This window comes from Chroicocephalus ridibundus, chromosome 19 (assembly GCF_963924245.1).
Source record: "Chroicocephalus ridibundus chromosome 19, bChrRid1.1, whole genome shotgun sequence".
In the NCBI taxonomy this organism is placed as follows: Eukaryota; Metazoa; Chordata; class Aves; order Charadriiformes; family Laridae; genus Chroicocephalus; species Chroicocephalus ridibundus.
Window position 1 is genome coordinate 4,887,687 of NC_086302.1, and position 23,686 is coordinate 4,911,372.

Here is a 23,686-nt window from a genome sequence, read left to right on the forward strand (position 1 = left end):
CTAAAATGGATGTCAGGTTCGTGTCCTCTTGCTTCTCCAGGGAAGGAGCTAGCTTTGTTTCTGTTCGATTCCTGAAAGGCTCTAAAACCCATTCACTAAGAATCTGAGGTTGAAATACAGTTGCACACCTTTTCTCTTGGACTGTAACATTGAAAGAGAAGTGTATACATTTGCCTTGTTCTTTCAAGGGTAGAGAGGACTTCCACGAATTTTTGGAGCCTGAGACTGTAGTGCAAATAGATGTCACAGCAAAATCTTCCTGCCCTTGTTTTTTAGCGTAGTCTGCAGAAAACTTTTTGTACGTGCTTATCCTGCTCTGAGTGTCTCTGTCTGAGTAAATCCTACCCAAATCTGCTCCCGCTGGCTTCTCCAGGCACGGTGCTGTGCTGAACCTGATACGCCTTTGGGCCAGCGCCGAGTGTGACCGGCTCGATGCCACTCCAGGCGGTTCAGGTCACCGGCTGTGACTTTGTGCGTGGCTCCAGCAGCAGGAGCTGGACTTTCAGGCCTAGAGCCAAGCAAGTGGTGCGGATTTCCTGCGGCCCTATCAGCTGCGATAGGGTAATAAATAACTGATAAATGTTTGTATTAAAGCCAAAGTCACGGCAAAATGGCTGTCAGTTGCACTCTAGCGCTGCTTTCCCGACTTCACCTGATCTCCCCTCCTTGCTCCTCCCGGCCGTCCCGGAGAAGCGGTGGAGGGGGGTATCCTCAGCGAGGGTGTGGGAGGTGGGACGCTGCGACCGCGGGGCTGTGTCTCTCGGGCAGTTCCTGCCGTCTGTGCTGTTGAGGGTGGGGGTCCTGTACCCCCCGCCTCGGGGACCCACGCCTGAGGAGTGCAGAGGTGCGCTTCGCCCCACGAGCAATGGGCGGTATAAAAACAGCCCTAATTTCATTTGGGGGAAATGTGGAGAAACTCTCTGGACAAGAAACTCTGGACAAGTGTTTTTTCCTTGGCAGAAAGCGTCCCCTCGGTGTATGGGGAGTGTCCAACCATGTCTGAAAGTGTCATCCTCCCCTTTTATCCTGCATGAAGGGCTCTCAAGGCCAACAGCCTTTCTAAGGGGGTGTAAGGAACGGTCCCATGCCTGGCGTGTGCTAATGTCAGTTCTCTTCCTTTGCAGAATGGGCAGGTTGCTCCAGAAGAAGGCGGAAATCCTCCATCCAAGGTAAAAATGCTCCGGGGTTACGTCCTTAAATCATCCCTCTGAACTGCGTAGGGGGTGTGAGCTGACTTGGGGAATGGGTTGGGGACGGCTATTTTTAAATCCTGTAAGCTGCTGCTTTGTAATCTGGATGAGTGCATGTGGGAGTGTAAGGGGCTGGAGTAGGGGAAGAGAAAAGATAAACCCTCTTTCTTCCTGTCCCTTTGGTCACCCAAATATATCTGGAAAGTTTCCCAAAGGGCCTCCTCAGTCCGTCACCCAGGAGATGGACTGGAGGCCGCAGCAGAAGGCTAGAAGCGAGAGTCCCTGGGGTGTTTCAGCGCTGTGTTTACACCTTTCTCTATGTTGTGATCTTGCCAGACGGGATGAGAAATGCAAGAGTATTTGATGGTTTTGGCACAGCTGCCCTTGCTGAGTGCTTGGTATCTGTTTGTTCTCTCAGCTTGGTGGGGCTGGGAGAGGCGCCACTTCTGTCAGGTTGCCCTCTGCGTCCGCGGTTACATCGGCAGGGAATGGTAGAGGGAACTGAGCTGCTGTTTTGCATGTTTCGGGCAAGGGTCTTAATCTGCTAGACCTTCTTCAGACACCTAAAGCTCTCCCTGTTCCACACGTGAGCAGCGTGACGTTGAAGGTCTTGATTTCCCTGATGGGAGCCCTCTCCAAGTATAAGACTGAGGGCTGATGTTGTTAGTGTGGGTATTTCCTAATTGTGCCCATACTTCTCTGTCCTGCAAGACACTGTGCAGCGTATAAGAGCCATATCAGTACCTTGAAATCCTTTCAGGATTTCCTTTTCTGATACGTACATGCTATAACCGTGAAGAGTGACACAACGTGTTTGATTTGGCTTGGGAGACCTTGCTGAACGGGTTGTAAAGAGCTTGTCCTGCACCTTACCCTCAACGAGTACCCTGTAGCAGTTTCACTCTGAATTACCATCTGTGCTAAAGGCCATGGGGGTTTATTGTATTGTTTTTCCAGTTGGTTACTGTCGCATTTTTAGTAAAAGAAATTTAAATCTAAAAACCAATCGGCTGCTTTTCAGGTAGTTCTTTGCCAGGAACTTATGCGAGACTTCTAGCATTGCTGTTGCATCTCACCTACGTGTTCTGCATTTCTGTCCCAGTTGCTGGACTGGCACTTTTCCAGCGGCCTGCACAGAAATCTGGCGTGGGTCAGATGAACTCAGGTCAATGAGACTGTGCACTTCCCTCCCCTGAGAATAGTGGTTTTACGGTTCTTCACTGTGCCTGCATCTCTGGCATGGGAAAAAAAAATAAATCTGTCTCTTCTGGTTGGTTTCCAGCTGGGCTTCTAAGACTTGAGACTTTGCCTCTTTCATCTTCAAACACTTGGCTAAACTGCCCTCCCATAAAAGCAGCTGAAGGATGTTGCTTTAAAAATAATTGAAGATTTTTTTTCTGTCTGAAGGACATCACTGGGACAAACCCTGGCTGATTCCATCTGTAGATGCAGCCCCACAGAAATATGAGGCGATAGAGGCCAAAAAGCACTTGGGGTTCTCCTTGCTGCTGTGTGTCTGTCCCGCTGTGGGACAGGGAGGTGAAGTCCCCATTGCAGCTGGGGAGCAGGCGCAGAGCAGCGGGCAAGTTGTCCCGCATCCCGCAGCAGGAAAACCACAAGAGCCCTGTGCTGCGTGCAGGTGTCCTGCTTTGCACTTTTCCGAGGCGCCGTGGCCAAAATGCCTGTGAGCGGTGTCAGACAATCCCATTTTCGGTAACTTTTGAACACATGAAGCCCTGCTACGTGCTCCTGAAATAACCTCGGTGGCGTTTTCCAAGTTTGTACAAGGTACGTTTGCTACCAGCACAGACAAATGAAATCCCTCCTATAAACACATACCTTCAACTTCAGGGCAAACTCTCTGGCGCTCTGCACCAGCTGCGGTGCTGCAGACGGGGGAAGCAGGCAGCGCGCTGATTATCATAGATTCATAGAATCAAGATACCTATGTATTTTTCTGTTCTTTTTGGGGGTAGATGTCAGCAGCAGCTTCTGGCACTGGCTCTACCTACAACAAGGACTGAGGAAGGAGAAGTAGGCGGCAGTAAACATCTGCTATTCTCAAGTTGAAGGTTGCTCAGGATCCCTCCCATGCCCTTCTGTTCTAGCTGCGTGTGGAGAGCTGTAAGGGGAAGAGGCACCTTTATTCTAGGTTTGTACTTGCTATCCTTTTGCGGCTAATTCTGTGATCTCTTCTAAAAATAGCCCGAAGCTGTGACAGTGGCGATTACTCAACACCCACGCAGAAGTGCCGTCCCTCCCCCTGTCCCCGTAAGTAGGATGCTGCCAGAAGTACAATCGTTATTTGCCTGGGCAATAACCGAAGACACTTTGCAAAGGAGGAAATCCAAGAGTTCCTCAAAAGAGTTGGGAACTTCGCAGCTGGTAGCGTGAGACTGATGCAGTCTAATGCCTCTGTCATCATCTCACCTGCTGTTGTTGCACATTAGGGATTTTGGGCATAAAAAACAATGAAATGGTCACTGCAGAGGTAGCGAGGGGATATTTTGGGCCAGGCTGGCTGTGATCTGGTATTTTCTGGTTGCATTTGTAGCTTCAACTCAGCTTCCTACCAAGGACAGCTGGTGCATTTCACAACTTCTTGTGGCTTTTATTCCTGTGTGGATTCCCACCTTTCAAGAACAATTGTGATACGCAAGTCCCTGCAAGCATCGTACCTCGGTGTGTTTATCTGAGTATCTTGGAAATGCCTGCAAGATCCTACAGGTTGGGCAGAGAGCTGTCTTGGAGCGTCTGCCTCCCTTTGCATGGTCACAGGGAAAGGGGCCTGGGTCTGCTGTCAGGGCCATCCCAACATCATTCCAGCTCTGTAAGCATAAGGAATTCCAAGCCAAACCCTCTCCTGACAGCGAGCACAATCCTAGATTGCTCGTGCCTGAGTCCTTGCTTATCTGCATGTTCCCAGTGTGTCCCTACTGTAAGAGTTTGCAATCTGCCAGGCAATCCTGGCCACATCCCTAAAACCAAGCTGCCCATCCGACGCTGCATTGAACGGGAGCCTTTGGCAAAGATAGGTACGAGGATGGCTTTTTTGTTTTCCTCTCCTCTTTGGTGGTGGCGTTTGGCCCTGTTTAAATTTGATGTTGGCTTTCGGATAGCAGCAGCGTGGCTTGTGCAAGGTTTCAGTGCGACGTCTGTGGGCTGCTGAAGAGGAGAGCTGCTCTTCCACGTTCGTATTGGTGGTAGAGGGGCAGGAGCGATGGTAACGGAGCAGGACTGCTATCCTCATATCCTTTGCGTTTCAGGGCTCAGGGCTTGCTTTATTCCTGTTCTGTTTCCTTTGACTCAGCCTGGGCTGACACCAAGAGAAGCATCTCATGCAACAGCCTTGGATTAACCTCAGCTGCGTCTCCGTGCAGGTTGGGAGCAAAACAGGAGGTGTCTCGCCCTGCTCTCAAAAGCTGCTCTGCCCCAGGGGCTAATCAGCAGCGCCGAGCATTGGTCCCTAGGTACTGAACCTTGTTCTGTCCTACGTTCTTTAGATTTTAATTGTCAGGTAGGCTGAAGATTGGTCCTTGTTCAGCTGGGGAACGGCAACGGAGAGCTTGAATTCAGTGGGAAAATGGAACCTCTCATAATTGGGGTTTTACAGCCTGCTCTGCAGCCAGCTTGGCTGAGGGGTGAGCTTGTGCTCCCTGAAGGTGCCAAGTGTGAGGAATTATGCATGAAAGTACAACAACCAATTAGCGAAATCACTTCATAATGAAGAGCAGAGGAGTGGATTTGCAGTGCTGAGTGTACCCACTCTCTCTCTGGAGGTAACGCTGGCGCAGGCTGGGAGTGCTGATCAGCTTGTTCTTGGGTGATAATCACAGTGCGCAATGAAAACCGGGGAAGTGAATGAGTAACCTCTTCCAGCTCTGCTTTGCACCATCAAGGAGACCTTTGAGACCAGAGCGAGGGCTTTGCTCTGCTGCATGCACCAGGCGTGAGGTGCCCCACCTGTGCAGGCTGAGCCTGTTGGGCAGCAAAAACTGTAGTGGGAATGCAGCAAAGGGGAAGACATGGCTCTTTCACAGATCCATACAGCTCCTACTGATTTATCCTTGTGTCCTGACCAGAAAGGTCCTCCCCTGCAGCACCTTCAGCAAGGGAAGTTATAGACAGGAACCCTGGGTCTGGACACTTCTGGCCAGAGAAATACCTGCATCGCCAGCGTTAACATCAGTTTTTTGTTGTTCTGGGTGAAACGCCCTGCTATAATGCTCAAGCGGTGACAACGTGCAGTGGCAGTTGCAGCTCTGAAGTGTAATTCTTTGGGACGAGTTGGAGGAAACAGGGTTGTAGCCATCTACCTGCAATAGCTCTGTGCCGGTCCTCGGTGTGGTTCAATAGCAGTCACCTGCTGTTAGAATTATTTCTAGTATTTATAACATTTCTTATGGCTGGTTCTTGGTTTTGGTACGCTCCTCCTGCACCTGCCGAGGTACTTGAGCCCAGCTCTCCACTCCTGCCTGCAAACTGGATGGATGGAGCAGCTTTCCTGCAGGCTGGACTTCACGGCTGGTGAGGAATCCTGCTCGGACCTCTAGTCATGAACTGGGAATTCTTCGTGCTCCTCCAGTGAGCTGTAAGAGAGGAAGGCTTTGTGCTGCTCCATTGTGGCACACTGCATCAGTGCTTGCTCACAGCCCTGCTTTCCATCAGTACATCTCTCCCCTTCACCCAGACTTTGGGCTCTGCCCCTTGCTGTGGGCTTCGCTGACGGGCAGAGCATCCATTGCCAGTTGTCCTGTCTTCTCTGGAGCTGCATCACCGAGTGGGTGAGCAGAGGGGAAACTTGAAGCGCCTTCTCTTCGCAGTGGGAGAGGAAGAAAGAGTCATCTGAGACCTGCTGGCCACCAAAGGGCAAGTCCTGTGTGCCCACCTAGTGTCCGGGTGATGGAAGGCTCTCGTTGCGTAGGCTGCCAGCGTTGCTCCAGGCTGGGTGCAGACCGTGTTGACAGAAGACACGTCCAGTGGTGCAATCCTCATCACTACTGGACACTGCTCTAATCGCGGCCTCTTAACATGAAAGGTTTTAAAACAAACAAGTGAAACGCTCTGCTTTGAAACAGGCCTGGCGTGTTTGCACAGCTGCTGCTGCTGTTTTCTCCAAGAACTGGAAAGCTATCGAACATGGGAAGAGCCAGGTACCTCAGCACATCCCTTCTCTGCCCAATGCCCCTCTTCTGTTGCTTCCAGCTGCTCGGCCAAGAGTGCTCCGGCCGGTCTGGTCCCCCAGGAGCTGGGATAACCTGGTGGGAGCAGAACACCTCCAGCATGGCGTGGTGCTGCCTGGAAATCCACCTTCCCCTCTGCACCTCAGGGACCGGGCTGCAGCTATTGCCACTCTCTCAACGTTTGGCTTTTTCAGCCTGTTGGGGTAAAGCTCTTAGTTTAAACTGGCTGCTCCGTCTTGTCACTTGAAGTAATCAAGTGGGTTTGTTTTTAATGTAATACCTGACATCTGCCTGGCTGGTTCCTGCCAGAGTGTTTGCTCTTCGTCCTTGGCAAGGCCGGGCTATGGTTAACAGCAAGCTTCTGAGCTCTTAAAAAAAAAAAAAAAAAACACAAATAAATGCCTGTTTGAGGAGCAGAGTCTCTGATGAGCTGCAGACTCTAATGAATAATTGAAGAGGGGTCAGTTTACAGGACTTGCACATGAGGAATGCAGCAGAGTCTGCAGCGCTGGCGAGCAGCGCTCCAGCAGCCCTCGCGCACGGCACGCCGACCCATCAAAACTGCTCCGGGTTCTTCTCTTCCATTTCCACCCCCCTCCTGGGTTAATAGAAACTGCCTCAAGCTCTGTCTCCAGAAAGCCTCTATTACTGGGGGGGGGGGGTAATAATAGTTATAATCTTTTACTGTGTGCTGTACCTGGAGGAAACATGTGTAATCTATCTCTCCATCAGAGTTAAAGGAGTTCTTGATCCCACAGCAAACTGAGGGACCCTCCTGCCAGCCCTCCTCAGCCAGGCTTCCCCCGGCTGTCTGGGAACAGAGGGCAGGGAATTGCTGAAGTCACGTTCTTTGGGGACCCAGGAGGAGGGTGGGCAAGGCCAGAGCTCTGCTGGCTCTTCCCCAGAGGGATGGAGGAGCCACGGGCTCCTCTCTGACCAGGGGAAAGGTAGATGGAGACCGGCCGAGGTGGTGGCAGCTCCCTCTGTGCCAGGGACAGCAGCAGAGAGCTGGCACCAAAGAGGACTCTCAAGAGCTCGAACTGAAGAACTTATTCCCATTTGATTTTTGAAGGGGTCAGAGTGGGCTTGTGTCTCTGGAGGATGCCACCCTGGCATCTGGGAGCTTTGAGTCCCCTTGACTGGGTTTGTTGGGGGGTCACTGGCTCCATGGCTGGCTCAGATCCCAAGTCAGGACTCTCCCTCCACATACAAACCGTCTCCCTGAATCTCCTGGAGCTTTACAAGTCTCAGCTTTATTTGGAAGCCGAAGCCTAGTTTTGACATGAGCAGTAAATTCCTTCTCTAGCTCCAGGGGAAGCTGTGATAACATTCCCCCCCCCCTCGATTGCACTGTGCTGCCTGCCAGGGGCTGCCACGGGGCTGGGGACCGTCCAGGGAGGATGACAGTCCAGCTATCCTGTAAGGAATCCTGCCTGCCCTGGAGCATTTCTCCTTCACTTTAGGAAAAGCCACTCACTGGGGCTGCCTCCATGGCGAGGAGGGCAGAGGCATCCTCCCAAGAACTCCAGCTGATCTCATTGCAACGATGCTCTAAGGCAAACAGAGTTTCCCAACTGCAGCATGAAATCTGGGTCCTTCTCTCGCCAGCCCTGGAACGCACAGCCGGGAAATGTCACCCTTACGGAAAACGAGGGCATTTATCCCTCCTTTGTACTTGAAACCTTGGTCTCAGCAAAGCTTCTGACGTGGCTCTGGGGACACCGAACGGACTGCGAACACAATTTTTTTGTGCTCCCGTAAGCACTCTCAGACATGGCGGTATTGATTTCCTCGCCGTCGGAGAGGTGTATTTAACCGGACGGCGCGGGCTGGCCTGGTTACAGATTGGGAATACGCGGTGTCTGCTTACAGAGCAGGGGAGGCGATGGCTCTGCACCCTCACCGGGGCTGGGGGCAGCGGTGGCGTTTGGGGGGGGGTCACACTCCATTTGTGCAGTGGGAGGGGAGCCCCAGGGTCTCCGCATGGACAGAGCGGGGGTGAAGAAAGCCCCTTAAAATAGCATTTTTCATATCTAAGGGGAACAGGACAAAACATGTTATTCCCAGTGTTCAGGGTGACTAATCCCCGTGCTGTGATGTTTGGGAAGGGGGGGGCCGGTGATCTTTGCGTTACGGCCCCGTCCCCGGCATGCAGGGCAGGCATGTGCCTGGGTCGTGGCTGAGCCACAGAGGGGGCGGCTGCCAGTGTATTTTTTACAAGCGTTAAATGAAAAATCGTGCTTTGCTACAGTAGGTGCTCGCCCTGTACACGCACGGCGTTGGGAACACACGGCTCAGGGTGTGTTTTCGACATGTTTTGGTTTTTTTTCTTTTAGCACTGATAAAGTTCAGAGACACCATGGAAATGTGACGATTGCTTTTCTCTCGGTGTGTCTCGCACACGTGTTGTTCCCGGAGGGTGGGAGAGAGCTGGGTTATTCCACATATGGAAACCTGGTAGATACCAAGCAAAGGCTTTACCGAGTCCTAAGACCGCTTTTTGTGTGTCTTGCAACAAGAAAACCGCCGGCAGCATGTGTGCTGTGGGAGGAGTATGGAATTCCTGCATTCCTGTGATAGAGAATAGTTTCCACATCCCACGATAACTCCAGGGGCAGCAAACACTTCTCAGTTCTCGTTGTGAAACCAGTGTTACGTTTTATCCTTCAGTTATAAGGAGTTTTTATCTTCTGTACTGGAAGTAGCAAACCTGTGTCGTTCCTAGATGGGGGGGGTTGTGTTTTGATGCTGGTTCCTAAGAGTGATATTCTTTATTTAGAAAAGCCTGGGCTGCAGTATCCTGGTTTTACCACCATCGAAGCTGAATTTGCTGAGAGCGGACCCTTCCTCCTTGCTGGGAAATGTGCGTAGGGCTGCGGGAAGGGGAGGCAGTATCCCTTGCACTCTCTAAATGGAGACTAATTTGTTCTGTAGAAGATGCATAATTAAGTAGTTCCTTATCTCCTGGCAATTAAAGGTGTTTTCCTTTCCGGCATCTCATTTCACTGGGAGCAAAGTCCTGCCGGCTGTGAGTGCTTCTCCCGCAGCTCCACGGCAGGCTGCGCTGGCATCGGAGAGCTCTCGGAAAGTCTCGGTGGGGTTTGGGAAGATCTTTTGCCCGAGCTTGTATCTTGAGCCCAAACTGCTCATTGTCAGCTGATCCTGGCCAGCTGTGGCTTGTAGTGCCTGGAAAGGGTGGAGATATTTTTATTATTATTATTATTTTTAAAGAAACTTTGTAGGATCTGGTGCCAGAATGCCCCTGGAGAGAGCCAGGAGAAGGGAGGAGACCAGGGAGCGCAAGGGGGATGCCTGTGCCTGAGCCTCCCTGCTCTCTCCATCCCCTCTCTGGCGTAAAGCAGATACTTTGGTGCTCCTGGTCAAATGAGTCGGGTAACAACAGAGCAAAAAAGATGTTATGAAGCAGACGGATTTGCCTTGCCGTGGCAGCTCTGCTGCGTGAGGCCACCTTCTGCCTTCTCCCTTCTCCAGCCTCAGGCTTTGCTGGAGAAAACATCTCATCCCTTAATCAGTTCCTGGATCCCCCCTCTTTTAGGGGTGCTGAATCTTCCCACTGAGGTGTTTATGAAATGGGTGTTGATGAAGTGGGTCCTTTTGGCTCTCACCCTCCTCTTTCAGAACAGAAACGTGGTTTGGACATTAAAAATGCTCCGAGTGCCACCTGCTGGAGCGTGCTCAAGGGGGAGCGGTGGCCGGGCAGCCAGCCTGGCAGGGTTCCCTGGGGCTCTCAGCCTCTTTGGGGGTGACACAGCCTTGCCCTGTGGCTGCAGATGCCGGTACCTGTCACCGCTGTCCCACCATGCTCTGCCGGCAAGTTCCATGCCCTGTTAGTGCTGCTGTCCTGCCCGTTGCCAGAGCGTGATGGCATCTGCTTGTGGCCTCCAGGATTTCACAGTATTTCCTCCCTGTGACAGCTCTGTCCACCTCCACGGAAGGTGGTGGGGGTCACTTTCTGACATACGAGAGAAGTGAACTTGCTGGTGAGAGAAGGGGCCAACAAAAAAGGGTGGAACTGCTCCATCTAAACACCAAACAGGGTAAAAGCGTGCTGCCTTGCTCTGAGTTTTCCCTTTTTAGGGATTTGCTTGTAACCCCCATTGCGGGGAGCCAAGATTGCTGCTCGGAGTGGCAGCAAACCCCTTCCCAAGGGTGACCAAATTAATTTTACACTGAGCGTTTGGCTGCCTGTCTGAGCAGAGAGGAATTGCCCCGAGGAAGACAGCGGTGTGCCTCGCTGTGCAGGGGTCTGACTGCGTGTCCTGGGTTTCTTCCCTTCTCCCTCCCTGTTTTTTTCGTTTGTTTTGTTTTTCGGAAGACCAATAAAACAGTCCTCGGAGATGGTGTAGGGTGAAACGTGCCTGTTTCCCCCCGCATCGCTGTTCCCTCTCAGTAGCCCTTCCTGCAAACCTCTAGCAGCAAAGCTCCTGCCAGGAATCCGCCCCCATCCTTATCCACTTATCGGGAAGTTCCAGTTGCCGAAGTCTCCGTTGCTCCTTAGCTGTGTTTGTAGAAGTGACTTTGTCCAAGACTTACATGTTCAAAGCCACCCTGCGGTGGGCCCTGCCTCCCCCCGGCTCCGGCTGCCTCCCGAGGCTTTTGTCTGTCAAAACAGCAAATGCCCTTGTTCAGTGTGAGTTTAGTTTAAAGGACTAACGAAGCCGTCTCTTTCCTTGCAGATCCTCTTGCATTGCTCTAAGAATCTCCCTCTTCTTTTAAGCTTTTCCATGACCCCAAGCATTTACACTCTCCTGTTTCTCCCTCGTCCTGCAAAAGCTGTTGCTGATTCTCTGACGTCTCACAGGGGCATGGGCACACTCTTCCCTCCATCTGCTGCCTGCTTTTATAAAACCTCCAGGACTGAATTCTTCTGCAGCTTTTCCTGCTCCGAGCGTGGTTGGAAGTGGCTGAGGAGCTCAAGTGAGAGGTCTCGTGTCTTTTCTCCCCGACCTTTTTGCAGATGTGGGGATGCATGTACGAAGCAAAAGTCGCCCTGTCTTTATAAAATGCAATAAAACGGTGCTCGGACCTTCACTTTGAGCAGGCAGCCCTGCAGCGGCGCTGGGTCGTGATGTTGGGGATGATGCTGGAGTGGGAAAAACAGAGCCCAGAAGGTTTCATACCTGGAAGGGAGGGCAGCTGTGGGGCCGAGGGAGCGTGGGCTGGGATTAAACCCGTTGGAACATGTGCGGGAGAACAGGACAGAGTCTCCTCTTGGGCAGAGAGGTTTTAAAATCTGCTTGAGGTTTCAAATTACTATTTTTTTTTTTCTTTAATTGCATGTGTGGTATGTGTAAGCGGGCGAGAGATGGCTTTGGTGTTTAATCTTTGAATACAACCATGATACTGCAATGCCCGCTTAATTAGATAGAGTGAAACTCTTGAATTCTCCCAGGTGTTGTTTTGTTGTTGTTTTTTTTTTTAACTTCAGCAATCGAATGAAATCGGTACGATCTCACAGAATGTTCTGCTTGGCTGGACTTCTGTTTTCAACTTCTCTTGTAAGCCGTAGTGAGTGGCAGGCCAGGAAACGTCTCCTTTCCTGATAAACACGGGGCAGCAGCATCTGCTTACTCTGACCCAGCTCTTGCTCTCTCCTCCCAGCAAAGCCCCAGCAGCGGCGGTGGGCTGACGTGGTGACCCTGCCGATGTGCAGGACGTGCGTGTCCCACAGGTACAGGGTGACATTTCTCAGCTCCCGAGAGGTGCCGGAGCAGTTGCAGGCATCTCGAGAGGCATCAGTCGGAGGGCAGGTTTCCTGTGGGGGTAGTGAGCATTGCCTGCCCTGCTTTCCTGGAAGTCGGTGGATGGCAACAAAGCGAGTTAAAATCTGCAGCTGCTGATACGACCATCTCGTCGCTGTGGGCAGCGTTTCCTCTCGTGTCAAAATGGCTCTGCCTCGAGGCACAGCTCCCTTCTCCCCATCCCGTCTCTCCAAACGGGTCCAGTCCATCCTCTGTGCTGGCTGGTGGGACCGTTCCGACGCAGGTACCACAAGCTGAAGCCCTTCGCTTTGCGAGGGTGTCTCTGCTCAAGGAAGACCGGTGCTGCTCAGGGACAAGCATCCCACAGGATTTCTTAGTCTGGGGGGCTCCCAGGAGCACTGGGCGGGGGGATCCACCAAAGAAGTACAGACAAAAGTACAGGGTTCTGGCCAGTTCTTTGGTTGCAAATGAGACCAACCGTCAGCCTTGCCCAAATAAGGCCTTTGCAGGAGGGCAGGCAGTGGCTGGGGAGGTTGCTTTGCTTTCTTTGTTCCCCTTTTTGAGAACCACCACTTAAAAAAAAAAAAAAAAGCTCCAGACAGAGCAGCCTTTGCCTCTCTGCTCTTCACAACAGCAAAAAACAGACTCGCTTCCTCTGCAAAGCTGCAGCATCTCTTGCTTCCCATTTATTTCAAGCTCCCTCCAGTGCAGGGATTGCTGCCCTGCAGGGAGGTTATTGCTCTGGAGTAGATTGCATAAAATAACTTAACGTCCTTAAAAGTTCAGGAGTGTGAAGCTCCCACTCCTGGGGCCGGCACCCAGGAGCGGTGTGCGCCGGAGGGTTCTCCATGAGCCATGTCTTCTTCATCCAGTGCTTCCTGGCCAACAGCTGAGACCTCTGCTGAGACATCCCTTTGGTCTCGCACAGGGCCACCAGTCCCACCTCTGAAACGTATTGATGTGACAGCAGCTGTCTCGCAGCGGTTCTTCACACCATCGCCTTCCTGTTTATGAAACCCTGCTCCTTCCCTCCCCGACGCTGTTCCCAGTGCTCGGTGGGGTGCAACTGCGTCCTGGCAGGAGGCGAAGGCAGTTCCCTGGTTATTCTGATTTAAATCTATAGGGCTAGCGAGTGTCCTGTTTTATGGAGCCGATGTTGGGACTTGCTGGAGCTCAGCCCTACGGTCTTGTCTGCTGACACAGAGTTGGATTACAGCGTCTCGAAACCGTGTGCTGGGAACCATTTGTACCTGGCACCGCTGGATTTGGGGGTCGTCTTTCCTAGAACTGGTATGCCAATGACAGCGGGTTCACGCAGAGTTTACAGCGGGGTCTTGGCACTTCGGTACCAGCGTCTGGCCGCCCGCCGCTCGGCAGCATCTCATGTCTCCCAGCATCCATGGGTATAGGAACAGAACGAACAGAACCGGTAAACCCACTTCTGTCACCGGCTTTTCCCTCTTCAGAAAATACGGAATAAGGCCTAGGAGCGACTTAATTCTGCCCTAAGAGTGTCAAACTCAGCCGGGATGTGTAAGGTCATTTGGAAGTGTGATGGAGGAAGGCTCTTGGCCCAGCCCACGTGTCTCTTGCCCTTAGACCCACAACCTGCCTGTTCGCATACAGCTGCCTGCACCACAGCTTCCCTGGGTTTATGCTTCTTGCTTTAGATTGATCACATTATATTGGGATTGTTACGTGTTTGGTTGGTTCTGGTCCCTTCTCCTGGGAGCAGAGAGAGCGAAGCAATGGCGGTTTGCACTCTAGCAGCAGCCGGTCCCTCCGTGGCTGTGAACTGCACCCGAAGCACAGAGCTAATGGTTTCTGCTTCTGACCAAGACTGGTTTATGGTCTCTAGGTTTAGCAGAGGGGCTTCGGGATGGGACTCTTCCTTGTGAAAAACTTCAGGAATTCGAAGCGCTGTTTCTAGGTGAGAAAAGGGGCAGGCAGGCAGGCTGAGCCAGGCCTCTGGCAAGGCAGGACGGGGCGCGGATGCAATTCTTTGTGTCTGTATTAACACACAGGTCAGAAAAACGGTCAGAAGAGAGGCCAGGCCACGACCCAGGGTACTGCATTGTCCCATCTCGCACTGAAGCAAGCCTGCCTTCCGCAGCTGCTTTGATTCCTTGCACAACCTGTACCTGCCCAAACGTAAGCTCCAGCTTCTGTGTTTCTCTGCTGCAGAATTATTTTGAGATCTCTTGTGCCTCCTGCCACTGTGGAGGGAGTGATCTCCCCTGGAAAACCTGAACGCAGCAGTCCAGGGCAGCACTAAGCAGCTAAAGAGCTGCAAAAGTTGCATGGATGCGGAAAGAAGTTTGGCAGGAACTGCAACTGCTTTAAGGTACAGAGTGGGGACAGCTAAAGGGATTCTGTAAAACAGCAAAGGACCTCGCAGTGACACTGGTGAAACAGCTGGGTAACTTTTGAAACCATCTAGGGCATCTCTTTTGCATAGATGAAATGCAGATGGTCTCTTGACGGGAACCGGGGGTCAGCACGTGGCTCACTCTTTTCCTTGCAAACATAGAACTTGGGGGAGGACTGATTCGGAGCCATAGGGCTGAAGCCCCTCTTCCCTCTCTGCTCCCCATGTCGGTGCTGCCCAACTTGGCCGGTTCCCGTCTCCTTCCCGCTCCGGCCCTGTTGGGGCATCCCTGGATGCGTACGAGCGGGGCGCAGAGCAGTGTCACGGTGCAGGACCCCTGAGCAAGTGGGCAGGATTGTGCAACCCTCCCATAAAAGATGCCAGCGTGCAAACCTCACGAGTGGCCTCGCAGCAGCGTCCCGACGACCTATGAAGCAGCAACTCCGACACGGGGCAGGGACAAACCAGGGACGGCTGTGGGAGCTGCCACCTCCTGTCCCCTTCCCTGGAGACCCGCGGTTGAGCTGATCCCCCAGGGAGAGCGTTTGTGCTGCAATCAGCATTTGTGCTGCTCGGAGCAGGGACAGTGTAACTTTGGGGAAGAAAACTACACAGACTCTCAGTTGCTCGTTGCTGCCTCACGTAGGGACTGAAATTGCTCTTTCTGTGCCTGTTTTCCTGTCTGTGACATGGGAGACTTTATACTGAACCTCTTGAAAATCCTGCCGAGATTTGCTGATGGAAAGCGCCATGCCTAAGCACCCGTAAAGCCGTCCAGTGTTTTCATCTGGCTGCTGGCGTTGTGCAGCCATCGCCACACAATGCAGTTTCCCCATACGAAACCACAGTTTCCTTTCAGCGAAAACTCCCAAAATACATCCCAGTGACGTAACTACTACACTCGGGGTTCTCGTGCTGGTCTGGGTGCTGCAGAGCACTCTTAAGTTCAGAAGCCAGCTTGCAAAGTATGGGAGAATAGCAGCCTAAAGCTTTGGAGATGCTGAGGCTCCTCTTTCGCAGCAAGCCAAGGATCCAGGAGGCAAGTGTCTAGCTGGTAAAATATCTGCTCTGCGTGCAGTGCTGTGCTCTCTCTCTTCTGCAGGACACGAGACGTTGCTGACTCGCCTGACCTTAGAGAGCCAGACCTTATCCAGTTTTAATTAATGACTTCTCTTTTGGAAAAGGCATTTCCGATGGTAACACTGCTTTCTAAGAAGTGTCTTTCCTAGGTGCTGCCAGAATTTGGGAGTGTTTGGGGACCAGAGCATGTGTTGAAGAAACAGAAATTAAAACAGCTTCTGGTTAGTTGTTGATGAATAGGAAGGGAAATGCCAAAAGCGTAATCTGTTTCTAGCTCTTGCAGGGTTGTGTTTTTTTTTTTTTCTTGCATTTAGATGTGACTGTCTCAACCAGCGAAGTGACAAAACGCGAGCAAAAACAAACCTGTCTCTTGGCTTCTGGCTTGTAAAATCCTTCCTCAAAAAAGGGGAAAGTAGGAAAGAGGACTTGTATTTTGAACTTGGTGTTGGGAAAAAAAAAACCCAACCAACCCGTATGTACGTCCCCAGCCCCTGGTCTAGGGTGACTAAGCCATCTGTGCAGTTCGACGGCGGCAGTGGGAAGTTCAGAAGAAGTCGTCTCCTGCTCTGACTTGAGCGTCTTCCTGGGCTCAGACCTGGCTGGTGGCCAGGGGCGACCTTTTATTTTCCAGGAGCAGCAAATATCATTTCCCAGTGGCGCAGGAACCTGTGTAAAATGGCCTCCCCCGGGGCTGTGGGTGTCAGAAGATGGCTTGGTAGCTCGCAGGGGCAGTGTCTTGTAGGGTGGTGCTGCAGGGAGATCCATGCTTGTGGGAGAGAAATCAACCCCTCCCCATCCAAGGCAGGGTTTGGTGCCCGCTGGAGCAGTGAAGGAGCCGTTTTCCCCGTGTGTGCAATCCCTGCGGAGGGACTGCTGAGGGTTTTGTGATTGCTTTTGGGCGCTGGGGAAAGGGTTTAGTTGTGGCTTCGGTGGATGTGTCAACTGGCTGCCCTGGGCATCCGCTTCCCATGGCGGCAGCGGGACACCCACCTTCTCCCAGACCGAGAGAGATCTTTGCTGCTCCCACATCAAGGGCAGAGCGATGGAGGGGAGGAAGGGAAAGGGTGACTGCAGGGGCCCCCTTCGATCTGATTCAGTCCTTCCGGAGCTGAAAATCAGTTACCTCTTAACTCTAATCTCGCTGTTTTCACGCAGCTCCTCCCTTCCCTCAAGGCTTGCTTTTTCTCCTCTCACCTCTCTGTAGCTCCTGCTCTACTTTCAGGTCGCTCTGCCTCGCGCCGTGCCCACCCGGTTGACGTTGCTGGCGCCGAAGAGCCCTGCCAGCGCCGCGGGCTCCCTCGTGCTGACAAACGGCTCGAAAAGACACAAGAGAAGTCACAGCTTGAGTCTCTCCTAGATCCCTTCTGTCTGCAGTCACATGAGTTTGCTCTCATCCGCAGCCAAAGACTTGAACCTCTCGGAGGAAATGTTAAAAATCCGATTTGATTTGGGGGCAGGGTGGGGGGGGCTGATTTTTCTAATCAAACTTAACTCATTCTCTCAAAAAAAGGTGAAAGAGCACCTAGATGTGATAACAGATCTGTGTATGTTCATTAAAATACAGCAGGCTTGGGGACTGACCTTGCAAAAACTTCCCTCTTCCCTTGAGTTTTTGGGGGAGAGGGAGCCGTACCCCAGCAGAGAAGCAGTTCTTTTCTGAGCTCCTTTGAAATGCTTCTGCATCCCTCCCCATAAGGGTTGACAGAATTGCATCTGGCCCCAGAGGCAGCGTAAACTGACATTTCTAAGGCTGCTCAGGGACCTGTCAGAGCAGCTGGCCCGGCCCTGCCCTGCCCTCGAGGGATGTGGTGAGTTTTGGTATTTGAATGTGTTCCTGCTGGCTGCTTTAGAAATGCCGCGCGTGCCCCTGGAGAGAAGCGAAGCCCTCTCTTTGCCATGGGGGTGCCAAACTTCCCTGCAGACCCAGGACGCCACCACCAGAACAGATGCTTCTGGAGTTTGTCCAGCTGTAGCTGAGAGGAAAATGTGATCTAGATGTTAATCAACCTGCCAGAAATTAATTCTCTCTCCTTGCTGCTGATACTCTGATTCTTGGGGAACATGTGTAACCAAGTGCCGGCACCGTGTCCTTCTCCACCACCCGTCAGAGTTTATCAAAGCCTTTAACAGGAGCTGGCTCCTACTGCTCTCCTGGAGCCACCAACGCAGCTCAGAATCGCATCCTGAGGAGCAATGTGTGGTGGGACACCACTGCTGGCTGCAAACAGCCTGGTCTTGCTAAACAAGTTTCTTGGGGAAACTTTAGCAGAGTATCACAACCCCTCTTGTGCTGACGCTGCTTTATTGTCCCGCAGGCAAAATCGGACATCACTTGGATAGAGAAAGACCTCGTGGACTCAGCAGACAAGGTAAGAGCCCGCTGCAGATGTGCACCTCGAGGAGATTCGTGCATTTAATTCGCACTTTGTCCCATGGCGCGTCGTCCCACGTATGCGAGGGCGTAAGCAGAGCTCGCAAGGACCTTTCTGAAAACCAAACCCGTCCCTGCAGCACGCCCCTACCAGCCCGTCTCAGCTAGGTGGGACTGCTAATACAGAAAACAGCTATTACTCACTTGCTCATGTGACATCCTGGACTTGACTTCATCCTCCTCCTCCTTCCTCCCCACACCAAACCCCTTTCCGTGCTGTCATTTATGTCTCCTGTGGCTTTCTGATCTTGTCAGCTCGCTGGGGCGGGTGCTCCAGCGTTTTAGTGGCATTGGACGTACAGTGGGTTTTTTTGATTGCTTTTCTGAAGCTGCTCTCCCCGCGCTGAGTGCCTGGTGACACAACATGCAAAACTGTCTCGGTCGGGACAAGATTTATCAGATCTCGCTGGGCCCACGCGCAGCGAGGTGGCTGGCTGCAGCACCTGCACGGCTTCGCTGAGCAGCGTGAAGCTTCCTTGGAAGCGGTGATGCTCATCTTTGGACTGCACACCGCGGACACGGTTTCTGCTTCACTGGGACCGTGGCAGAGTGAAGGACGTGTCAGGACGACCCAAGTCTCCTGGAGACTCGTGCTCAGCAGCTGCACGGGGCTGTTGTGCTGCACTGACACCCAGCTCCCTTGCTTTGGACCTCACCGGCTACCGAGGTTCCCTCTGTGGAGCTGGGACCAGTTGCCTTGCTGGTATTAAGTCATTTTTTTCTTTCGTTATCGGTTCCAAAAGAGTATGTTATGGGGGCGGAGGAGGCAAGACAGTCATAAGTAGTTTCTCTGGGTACAAACCAAGATCCTCTTTTCGTACTCTGCACTCTCTGGAGAAATTCAGAAGTCAACGCTGACACAGGGTTATTTCTAATTGCAAAGGTGTGTGGGTGTCTTTTTACTCATTTCAAGGGGTTTCTTTCTTACCTGCACTCTCTGGGGGCTTGCTGCAGAGAACATCTGTCTGTCCTGACCCAATGGAAAGGTCAAGGAGGAACAGGCTTGGAGGGGGAAGGAGGAAAACCATGGGATCTAAAAACCTCTCCTCTGTCCTGCCAGTAAATCCGAGCAGCTGTGGGTTCAGCAGCTGTCTGCATCAGAAATGCTCTTAAAAACACCTCGCGTGGAACTTCCCAGCATGGCTTTTAGATAATTCCAGCATCCACCGCAAGGACTCTTGTGCAGCGTAAAGCAAATGAAGCACTAGATGCAAATCCTAGTGATGCCAGAGGATTTGCTCATGGGATCGATGCACCCTGAATCCCATCATGGGTGACCCATCATCCCTGTGCCAGGGTGAGAGCAAAGAGATGTGCAGCTTTCCAAGGTGGTGTCAGACTTCTGTGTGAGCTTTCAGGAGGTTTTTCTCTTCCTTTTTAAAGAGTAAGCGGCTTCTCAGAATATTCCCCTCTTATGGAAATACCCGCAAATATTACAGCCTGACATGAGATTCGCGTGGCACGAGGTGGAAGTCACTTTAACTAGACCGTGTATGTTTTCTGTCAGCGTCTCATCTGAACCAAGGAGCCCAAATGTGAACAAGCCGAGTTTGGTTGGTTGGTTTTTTTAAAAAGTAAAACCAGAAAAAAAAAAAGAAAAAAAAAAGCCCCAACCACAAGCGCTGTTGCTGGGGAGTGGGAGCGTGAACCTGCCTCCGTGCGACCGAGTTGCTTGTCTCCATTGCGCATCTGCCAGCTGGGCTTTAACCACCTGTATCTCCTCCATCCGGCAACCTCAAGCGCAGGGCGTCCCTGCGGCGCCGCCGGAGCCTCCCGCATCCCCGGGAGCCTCCTGCAATCCCCGGGAGCCGGCCCTGCTTCCCCGGGAGCTCGCGAGGGCGGTGGTTACTGGGGCTGCGCGATGGTGATGGGGATGGGAGGATGGAGAGGGACCCTAAACTTCCTCGCATCTGCGCCTTCCTCACGCTCTGGCTGCAGAGGAAACACCGAGCCAAGCCCTGCAGCCTGCAGCTGCCTGCCCCCAGCCAGCTCGCCAGCCCGGTCAGTACTGCCGCTAGCTTGCTTTGCTTCGCTTGCTGTCCCTGGTTGCTCATCCTGACGCTTCCAGATGGATGTTTGGAGCAGTCTGGTTTGCTTTTCATTTTCTGCTTGATAGTTTGCTTAATGGCGCCGTTGGAAGAAACTTATCTCGGTGCGAGCGAAGCCTGTTTGTGCTGCAGGTCGGTGGCACCCAGGAGCTTTTGTACTGGAGACTGGTGTGCTGCTAAACAGGCTGTAGGACCTGGTTTTCAAAAGTCCTAACTGTTGAACTGGAAGTTATTGGATGAGTCCATGGGAAGAAACCTCCCTTGTGTGTCAGCAAGATGCCAAATGACATCTCAAGGCTTTTCTCAGAAAGCCATCAGCAGTGTCTCCGCTGATGCCACTTTTGGTCTAGTTGGCGTGTGTGTGCGTTTGCTGATGTGGTCTGGCTGGCAGGCGGCGCGTGCAAATCCCTGCCCGCCTTGAGAGCCAGCTTGGGCTGCTGAAACCACTTGCAGTTAAACACACTGGGCCTTGCTACTGGCCAAGGCGGTGGATTCCCACAGCTGTGAAAATACGTCGCTCCGCAGCTCCTGAAGAGCTGTGGTAGGAGGATGGGTCGAGATGCCTCGGAGGTGGATACGGGAGTTTGGTTTCAGTGTTCCTCTCTGCTTAGGTGTGCGATGCTACAGGGTGAAACATGGACGATTGTAACAAGTGCTGATGCTCGGTAGACCTGGTTTCTAGTGTTTTCATGAAGATGAGGGGGAGGGAAAGAGCCTACAACTTCCACTGGTCCAGTCCCCGGGTCTCTCCCTGCTGTGGGGTCTCTCCCTGGGGAGCTGAATGACGTGGAAGGACTGGCAGGAGGAGACCTCTTGGATGACTCTCGCTCAGGCTCTTGGCCAGAAGTGGGAAGCTGTTCCACGCCAACAGCTGTTGGCCAAAGCCTCCGAACGAAACCAGAAGCGTGAGGTGGCTGCTTTAAGCTGGGAGATCATATGGAACACGGAAACTTGTTGTTAAAGGGATTATAAGATCTTTCTTGTCTGTGATCACTGAGACCAGCAAAAGGCAGGATAAACACGGAGGGAGCTGCTGTCCCCTTGCCCTCTCAGGCTGTACGTGCTGTGAGCATGGGCTTCTCTGCTAGCTCTTAGTGTCTGAATATCCTGAATAATGCAGGAATTTGAGAGAGCAAAGCTACCAACGTGGAAACAAAGCCACGTCCTAATCTAGAGAAAAGCCAAGCGTGAGAGCGGGAAGGGAAGGGTGCTGGGTGCAGGTAGCAACCACATCCGTGGGCGCTTGGCAAGGCCACGCTCCCCGAGAAGGTGCCGGGAGGGTGGGGAGTGGGGCTGGGGCACAGGGGAGAGGCAGGGCCTGAAACTTGGTTCCTGTTGTTTTCAAAAGCTGCTTTGATTAAGTGGGTTGCAGAACAAGTGTCTGAACAGTTTTAAAAAAACAAAGCGTAACTTTTTTCCCTCAAAAACTCTGCAAGGGGAAATACTAAATGGCTTTCTGGCAGCCTCTGATGGCCACACCTGCCCTAGAGTCAGAAAGCAACCGAGTTTAATGCCCTTTGGAACATAGTTGCCAGCCTTCAGGTCCAAATTCAGGTCCAAATAGCAACCAGACCATGTCTAACACTGGATAATGTGGGACCGAAGTGCTAAGAAGCCTGGACTTGCCCTTACAAGACGTACAGCTACAAGGGATTTCTGCCCGGCGTAAGATTCATGTCTGTGGAAGCGGGACGTTGAGTCCAGCCTCTGTGGTCTCTGCCCCTGGCCAGAGGGGCTGGAAGAGGGGCTGGAACAGGTCAAGTTCAGAGGAAACCTAAGTACAGATATACTGACGAGGTGTGATCAAGAGAAGTAGAGGGAAAGGCACAGCTGAATAAAACGTCTCTTTCAATTTGGGATACAAACAGAAAGCAGCACAAGGTGTTTCTGTTGAGCTGAACTCCGGGCTTTACGCACCGGAGGTACGGACAAGGATTGCTGGGGAGAGGAGGTGTTTCAGCATCACCTCGGGGTCTGTGGCTGTTCTCCTGTGCTTCGTTGGCGAGTTTATTCTAGATACTGCTGATCAAAGCTCTTTTTTCTTCGTGATTTTTTTTTTTTTAAATAAAAGAATGTGTTTTAAACAAAACATGTGCCAGAGACCTTGGCTTCCCCTCAATCTTCTTGAAGGCTTGAGTCTGTTAAAGCATCATCTGTATGTGCTGAAGATGCACTAAGACTTATGTTGCAGAGTTGCTCAGATTGCTGAGCAGATGGGCTCCAACATGTCTGATTTTTGCCAGCCCTGGCCGTGTTTTGACAACAGAGCCGTATTTTTGTGTTGTGGGATTTTTAGTGGCATAAACACTCCTGTTTTTGCCACCAGTGCCTTAAAAAAGAAGGTGCTTTTCACGCAGTCTTCTGAAATGCAGTTCAAAGCAACGCAACGCCTGCGGTGCGAGGAGCGGAGCCTTTGGGGAGAGCGCTGGATGTTTAACACGGCTGCTTGGTGCAAGCCTACTGATCGCTTGTTTATTCCAGATGTTGAAGCCAGGAGGTACCTGTGACAAACACCAACTTTCATGGCGCTCTCAGATGTGGTTCCTGTCAGTCTGTAGCTGCCATCCTTGTTCCTTAATGCAATACGGTTCGCTTTCCCTTGTTCGGGAGTATATTCCCAGTCAACCGTGTCCCCTCTTTTTCAGGGTGAAGGTGTTGTGAAAGAAATCAACATCACGCACCATGTGAAGGAAGGCTCCGAGAAAGCCGATCCTTCGCAATTTGAGCTCCTGAAGGTGCTGGGACAGGGCTCTTTCGGCAAGGTGAGATCACTTCTTCCTATGTGTCATGCCAGATAAATGGTTTTGATGACAAAAGGGACCGTCCCCAATGAAACCACTTCCCTGATTCCCGTCAGATCATGAGAATCTCCCTGATGAGCCCACTTAGCAAATGGTTGCTTCTGACTTGAAAGGCAACTTGTAGCGATGCCTTCTCCTAAGGGCCAGCCTGTATGTCCAAAGCTCCCCTGTAATTCTTTTTTCAGACGGTCAGGAGGAAAGGATCCTGCTTGTGAATGCAGAGGGACCTTCTGTAGCTCTCGCTGGCTGCCAGGCTGTCAGTTGAATTGAGGACTCGGGCATGTTCCTTTCTTCTCAGAAACGATGCTGTGTGCATCTGGTTTTGGCCCCTGCTTACGGTCCAGTTTCCCTTCTGTGAAGGGGGAAGGAAGTAGCCTGTAACTCTTATCTGTTTCAACACGTAAATAATCCAGGTCTCTTACAGACCATCTGCTCGCCCATTAAATCAACTTCACGTCAATCAGTTACCAGCGCTAACAGCGGGGGCTTGTACGGGACTGTGTGCTGTTGCCTGGGCAAATGCAGCAGTGGCTTTGTGCACGAGAAAGGTGGTGCCTTTTTGAAGCTGCCTAAAACCAGGTAGCCTGGGACATCAGGGGAGGGAAGGAGGTAAGAATCCAGAGAGGATGCAGGACCTGAATGGTAAGAAGTCGATCTGGCTGTCAAGCCAGCAAGCCACCAGGAGGCTTCGTGGTCCATTGAAGCATCAGTGCTTCAAGTCACAGCTCCCAGGCGTCCGGCACAGCCCCGCAGAGCTGCAGGAGCGAGCAAGAGGTGTGGGAGATGGGAGAGGAGGAAAGTGAAAGATTAAAAAAGCACAAGTACCGCAATGGCTGGAGATAGGGGATGAGAGGAGTCTCCA

The 23,686-nt window shown here is 52.1% G+C and overlaps 1 protein-coding gene across 6 annotated transcripts in view; it reads left to right on the top strand.

Annotated features, from left to right (window-relative positions):
• The window catches only part of RPS6KA1 (ribosomal protein S6 kinase A1), a 55,977-nt gene that overhangs the window by 21,470 nt on the left and 10,821 nt on the right, over window positions 1-23,686 (top strand). For 4 of the 6 annotated variants that reach the window (XM_063355931.1, XM_063355930.1, XM_063355932.1 and 1 more), the window contains 3 exons: window positions 1,125-1,169; window positions 17,860-17,913; window positions 22,669-22,785. In XM_063355931.1, the coding sequence (XP_063212001.1) occupies window positions 1,125-1,169; window positions 17,860-17,913; window positions 22,669-22,785 (216 nt within the window). Of the gene's footprint in view, window positions 1-1,124; window positions 1,170-15,000; window positions 15,504-17,859; window positions 17,914-19,534; window positions 19,977-22,668; window positions 22,786-23,686 lie in introns of those variants that run through there. The other 2 variants (XM_063355934.1, XM_063355933.1) reach the window with 2 other exon arrangements.